Source organism: Galeopterus variegatus, unplaced genomic scaffold (assembly GCF_000696425.1).
Source record: "Galeopterus variegatus unplaced genomic scaffold, G_variegatus-3.0.2 Scaffold11360, whole genome shotgun sequence".
NCBI classification, from domain to species: Eukaryota; Metazoa; Chordata; class Mammalia; order Dermoptera; family Cynocephalidae; genus Galeopterus; species Galeopterus variegatus.
In genome coordinates, this window is record NW_007737471.1 from 11603 (window position 1) to 18833 (window position 7231).

Here is a 7231-nt window from a genome sequence, read left to right on the forward strand (position 1 = left end):
TACTGATATGGTTGGAGTTTTAGGGAATTCAGAGGATGGACTGATGAGATTTTTGAGGACTTTTCATAACAGGTAAGATTTTAACTGGGTATAGAAGATTGAGTAGGAGGTTTTTAAGTGATAAATGCCTACCAAGATTTGGCATTAGCCCTTCTCACAAAGAAAAGTCAAGACACAATTTCGTCATTTTATACTTTTGTTCTTCTGTAGTCCTTATGACACCATAAAGTTTATATTGTCTCCATGCTTTCTCTGCTCTGTGATATCATCAGCCTTTCTCATATTCTTCATTTTTACCAAGGCTTACACAACCGACAGTTTTAAAGTTACCTGCAAACCTTAAAATAAAGGTGTAATGTTCTCACTGTGGAAATTTGGGAACCACAGAGTTTAAAGATAGGAAAGAGAAGATTGTAAACCCTATCTCTATCCCCATACCCACTACTTCATGTAGGTGGTGGCTTACTCTGCCTTTGAAATGACATAGTAAGGGCACTGCAGGTGCGAGAAATCTTTCACTAGCAGAGAGGATTTCCAGTGTCTGAAATGGCTGACTTGTAGAGAAGTGGAGTAGTTTATTCTCCAGAACAGGCCATTCCCAGACTTTGAATGTAATTATCAGCAAAACAAAGCAAAAAATAGGGCACAAACATGGGATTGCTAAATTTTGTTTTGTCAATTAAGAGGACACAGCTCCTTTTTAAAAAATCACCATCTACCACCATCATTCAATGAAATAAAGAACATAATAAAACTGAAGTGCAAGAAGGGTATGGTATTAAATAAAGAGCTGTCTTTTTCACTGACTTTATTCATTCATTCATTTATTTTTAAAAATTTTCAAATTAAGTTAAATCTTTTATTTAAGATTTATGATATTTTAAAATCAAGAAATGCAACATCATTGATTAACATTTTCTCTTTGTTGATATTAAAATGCATTTGATACATTATTTTAAACATTTCTGGAAAACATATTTGAAAACAAACATAAAGCTCTGTGTTTGGTGGCCTCAAGTTCAAATTCAGGATAAACTGAAAACTTAGGATAAAAATTAGGGTAAACTGAGCTGTGCCACCAAATAGAGTGTACCCACAGAACTGAGTCATGCCTCATGAAATGATGTAGAAACATGAAGGAACTGAGAAGTGTAGGATGATGGTAACTTCAAATTTCAAACAGTAAGGTGAATCACATGATTTTCCGTCTGAGAAATATACAAGTATCCACCATTTTGGATGCCCATTCCTCTAGTACCAACAGATGGCACCAGTAGTTAATGGAGAAGGGTTATTACTCTAGCTATGATAAATATGTGGATTAGATGTTCCCAGCTACTTTACACTGACTTTATTTAATCTTAAGCAAACTTCTTATTTTTCTCATTTCTTCAGATTGGTGGGGAAAAAAGAGTCTTTTGTGAACTGGCTCTGATGTGGAGTATGACATTTAGGGCATTTACCTGAAAGCTTTGAGAAATCTATAGCTACCTTGTTTTACATATCTACCAGGAAGAAAATTAATTGAAATCTATAAAACCATGTTAATTTTTTGTTTAGACTATACTTTTTTTTGTAGTTGTTACAAGAAGCAAACAGAAAGGACATTCTTGGGGGGGAGGGGAGAGAGGGAGGAGGGCGGGAGGTGTCGGTGGTGGGCCATAAGACACTCGGTATCTCCCTATTTGCTGTAACAGTGGTTCTCAAACTTTAGCCGATCAGAATCACCTGGAATGGAGTTTTAAAAACTGTAGATTGCTGTCATATACATTGTATATTGACAAAATAAAAATTAAAAAAAAAAAACCAACAAAAAAAAAACTGTAGATTGCTGTGCCCATCTTCAGATTGTTGATTCAGTAGTTCTGGGATGGGGCCCAAGAATTTGCATTTCTAATAAGCTGCTAGGTAGTGCTGATGCTTCTGGTCCAGGGGCCACACTTCCCTACAGGATAAAGCCCAAACTCCGTGTTGGGCCACATAAGGGTAAGAGTTAAGTTAATATAATAGAGAGACCACAAAATACAGTGGCTTAATTAATGTTACACAATAAGGAAGATTTTTCTCCTGTAAGAGTCTGGAGGTGTTGCTCTGCTGGTGTGGTTGCTGTGCTTCCATCTTGGTGTTACATTCTCTCTCAGGAGTTTGTTCTTGTTTGCGTGGTCAAAGCTTGGTATCCTCCACATTCACATTCCAGCTAACAGGAAGGTGAGAGCAAGCAGTTTCATATTTCAGATGACCCAGAGGCGGCACATATCACGTCCCTGGCATTGTGTTGATGGAGGCCAGGGGAGCAAAAGTAATTTGCAAGATGGGGGTCACATGCCAGTTAAAACTTGAGGCAGAAGATAGTATGCGTGTTGGTAGGCAGTCAGTCTCCACCACAAAGGCTGCTCCAGTAATGTCATATGAATAAAGTGGAGTGTCATTTCTCTTAAGTTTGAGAAGAAATAATCAGTGTCCAGTATAATTCTACATTAGAATAGGTGCCCATGTGAAATCTTTGTTTAATACTTTGTCCATATCACTATCATTGTACTTACAAATTCCATAATTACATATTTATCTGTAGTCCCTGATTAGTCTTGAAGGTTTTAAGCATGTGGGTTATATTTTATTTATGTATCTGTATCTCTATTTCCTTATTTCTTTCTATTTTCTACTTATTTATAAAGTTAAAACTTGTACCTGGTACAATCGTTGGTACATGATGAACACCCAATAAATGCTCTTTGAATAAATGAATTGGTTCAGCTTCTGTTGATAAAGGTCAGTCTTTCTTAGCTGTCTACACTCTGGTTGATTTTTTCCATCTAACTCATGACTTTGCTGAACATTTTTCTATTCACAGTATTCTCTTCACTGCACTCTTTACATCTTTGTTTCTTAAAGTGTATATCAGAGGATTAAGGCTGGGTGTGACGATAGTGTAAAAGAGAGTAAAGAACTTCCCTTCATCTTGGGATATGGTATTCTGTGGCTTCATGTACATATAAATGAGTGTTCCATAAAACAGAGTTACTACTGTGAGGTGAGAACCACATGTATTAAGGACCTTTTGCCACCTTTTTGCTGACTTGATCCTTATTACAGTTTGAGTGATAACTCCATATGAGATGAGAATTAATGATAGAGGTACTAGAAGAAATACCACTCCTAGAGCAAAGACAACAATCTCAATTACTTTTGAATAGACACAAGCCATCTTGATCAATGCTGGCATCTCACAGAAAAAATTATTTACTTCCCGATGCCCACATCTTGGCAACTTCAAAGTCAAGGAGCAAAGAATTAAGGCACTGCCAAGACCACCCAACCAGGCAGTGAGCACCATCTTCTGGCAAAGCTGAGGGTGCATTATTACTGTGTAGTGAAGAGGTTGACAGACAGCAGCATAGCGGTCATAGGCCATCACAGCCAAGAGAAGACATTCTGTGGCTCCCAAGTCAAGAGCAAAGAAGAACTGGAGCACACACCCTCCATATGTAATAGATTTTTTTGGGCCCCATAGGTTTACCAGCATCTGGGGGATAATGCTAGTTGTATAACAGAGGTCCAAAAAAGACAAATTGGATAAGAAAAAATACATGGGGGTATGGAGTTGTGTATCTAGATAAGATACGAGGATGATGGTTGTGTTTCCTACCAGAGTCACAATATAGAAGATGAAGACAACCACAGAGATAATGCACTCTAATTGGGGTTGATCAGAAAATCCCAGAAGGATGAAGTCTGTTCCCGAACTTCCATTGCTTGTTTCCATTGCACATTATGAAAGGCTAGGGGACAATACTGTGGTAACACAAAATAGCATCAGCCTTAGGTAGTACTGAAAATCTGTCATGGGTGTCCAAAACTCACTTATTTGCCTGCTTTCTCTCATTTGGAACATCTCTTTGAACATTACCCCAGCGTTTAGTGCCCAAAGCCTCTCCATATTTAGTGGTATCCAAAGTGATTCTAATAATAATATACTAAACCCAATCATGCTGAATCGTAAATCATTGAAAAAGCTTAATATGTTCTAGTATCGAGGGGGTGGGCCTCCTGTGCCAGCCTGGGCTTGGCTTTCCTGCTGTGTTGGACTGCTGCCTGTGTTTTGGGGGACAGGAAGCTGTGTGGGCTTGGGTGCCAGGGTCACTTTAGAACAAATAGATCTAACAGACATATAACAGAACATTCCATCTAATAGCAGCAGAACACACATTCTTCCCAAGGAGGTGAAAGATCTGTATCCTGAAAACTATAAAACATTGATGAAAGAAATTGAAGAAGCTGCAAATAAATGGAAAGATATTTTATGTTCATGGGTGGGAAGAATTAATATTGTTAAAATGTTCATAAGACCCAAAGCAATATACAGGTTTAACACAATCCCTATAAAAATTCCAGTGACATTCTTCACAGAAATAGAAAAAACAATCCTAGAATTTGTATGGAACTACAGAAAAACTCCAAATAGCCAAAGCAATACTGAGAAAGAAAAATGAAGTTGAAGGCAACACACTTCCTGATTTAAATTAAATTACAAAGCTATAGTAATCAAAACAGTCTGTCACTGGCATAAAAATATAGACCAATGAAACATAAAAAGGAGCCCAGAAATAGATCCAAATGTATATAGTCAACTAGTTTTTGACAAGGGCACCAAAAGAACATAATGGGGAACAGACAATCTCTTCAATAAATAGTGCTGGGAAAACCGGATTTCAACATGCAAAAGAATGAACGTGGACCCTTATCTTACATGATACACAAAAATTAACTCAAAATGTATAAAAGACCTAAATGTAAGACTTGACACCATAAAAATCCTAGAAGAGAAAAAAGGGGAAAACCTTTTCAACATTGGCTTTGCCCATGAGTTTTTGATTATCACACCAAAAGCTCAGGCCACAAAAACAGAAATAAATAAATGGGACTATATCAAACTAAAAAGCTTCTGCACAGGAAAGGAAACACTCAACCTATGGTCTGGGAAAAAAATTATTGCAAACTACATATCTGATAAGGGGTTAATATAAGAAATTTATAAAGAACTCTTACAACTCAATAACAGAAAAACAAATAACCTAATTAAAAAGTGGGCAAAGGACCTTAACAGCTGTTTCTACAGAAAAGACATAAAAATGGCTAACAGATATGTGAAAAGGTGCTCACTATCATTAATCATAAGGGAAATGCTAATTAAAACCACTACAGGCTATCACCTCACATCTGTAAGGATGGCTGTAATCAAAAGACAAAAGATAAATGTTGGTGAAGGTATAGAGAAAAGGGAATTACACTGTTGGTGAGAATGTAAATTGGCATGGCAGTTATGGAAAACAGTACGGAGGTTTCTAAAGAAATTAAAAATAGAACTACCAATGATCCAGCAGTCCTTCTTCTGGGTACATACCCAAAGGAGATGAGATCACCACTTCATAAAGATATCTGCACTTTCATGTTCATTGCAGCATAATTCATAATAGCCAAGATATGGAAATGCCCATCAATAGATGAATGGATAAAGACAATATTATACACACAAACACACATGAGTATACAATGGAATATTATTCAGCCTTAAAAAGGGAAATCCTGCCCTTTGCCACAGTGTGGATGAGCCTGGGGTACATTATTCTAAGTGAAATTAGCTAGACACAGAAAAAAAAATATTGCATGATCTCGCTTATATGTGCAAAAAAAAAGAGCTCAAATACACAGAGATAGAGAATGAAACAGTGGTTACCACAGGTAGGGTGGGGGAGAGGAAATGGGGAGATGTAGGTCAAAGGATAGAAAATAGTGGATATGTAGGTGAACAAGTCTAAGGAACTAATGTACAACATGAGGACTAAAGTTAATAAAATCGTATTAGGGATCTTTGTTAAATAAGATTTTAGCTGCTCTTGTCACATACACAAAAAAGTAACTGTGAGATTACAGATATGTTAATCTGCTTCACTATAGTAACCATTTTACTATTTATATGTATCCCATAACATCATGTTATAAACCTCAAATATACACAGCAAAAAGTATTTTTAAAAAGCCTTAATATGCTATGTTACCCATGGGTCTATGTAGTTCGATTAAGTAATAAAACCATCAAGTCAATTATATAATTTGGAGTGGGATATGTTTTGAGAAGTTGTTCTTCCTTGGAACTCTGACATAAGCATCAATTGATCATGATAAATTTTTCCCTTATTGAAGGAGTTGAGCTTGAGGTAAAAAGTTAAATGACATTTTCCTGGGATAAGCTGCACCATTTAGTAGCAGAATCACGTTCCATATTCATTTCCAAGTGTCTACATTCCAATTATTATAATTGTAATCATAAGCACGATCACTACCAACCTACCCCCCCAATTTTTTCTCCTCAACATTGTAGGCATTGTTGTATCAATTTTGATGTTCCCTACTACACTGCCTTTTTTTGTGCATGTGTTTTTGATCTCCAGGAAATAATATTTCTTATTACAGTAGTCCCCCCTTATCTGCAGCAGATATGTTTAAAGACCTCCAGTAGATGCCTGAAACTGTGGATAGTACCAAACCCTGTATATAGCATGTTTTTTCCTATACATGCATGCATATGATAAAGCTTAATTTATATATTAGTCACAGTAAGAGATTAACAATAATTAACAATAAAGTAGAACAATTATAACAATATGCTGGCATCACTAGTCTTGTGCTTTGGGGCCATTATTAAATAAGGGTCACTTGAACACAAGTCCTGCAATACTACGATAGTCGATCTCACAACTGAGAAGACAGTACTAAGTGACTAATGGGCAGGTAATGTATATAGCATGGATATGCTAGACAAAGGGATGATTCACGTCCTGGGCAGGACAGAACAGGATGGCCTGACAGGTACTTAGAATGGCATGCAATCAAAAACCTATGAATTCTTTATTTCTGGAATTTTCCACTTAATATTTCAAAATTTGGTTGAACATAGGTAACAAACTGTAAAAGTGAAACCATGAATAAGGGGGGAATACTGTATTAACCTTTACTTACATGTATAGAGGCTGTGTTTTTTTGGATGCCTTTAATGACTAATTAATTATACCATCTAAATAGTCTCATAGATTTGTTGCAGAATTAAAAATTGAACTTATTCCAGAACCATCTGGCCACCACATACACATAGTAATAATCTGTGTCAGCTCCTACTCACCTGGACATTCAGCAGAATTAGGCAGGAAATTGAAACAAAAAGCAGTTCATTAAA

General features: G+C 36.5%; 1 protein-coding gene across 1 annotated transcript; it reads right to left on the minus strand.

Moving 5' to 3' along the window:
• Positions 1-2845: 2845 nt before the first annotated feature.
• Positions 2846-3763, minus strand: LOC103610589 (putative olfactory receptor 2W6). The gene has a single exon (XM_008594731.1). It carries the CDS (start codon positions 3761-3763, stop codon positions 2846-2848), a length of 918 nt encoding a protein of 305 aa, XP_008592953.1.
• Between the last annotated feature and the right edge of the window lie 3468 nt (positions 3764-7231).

Bases quoted from the DNA above. Each gene is read 5' to 3' on its own strand.
- LOC103610589 (XM_008594731.1), bottom strand. From the start codon at position 3,763: ATGGAAACAAGCAATGGAAGTTCGGGAACAGACTTCATCCTTCTGGGA.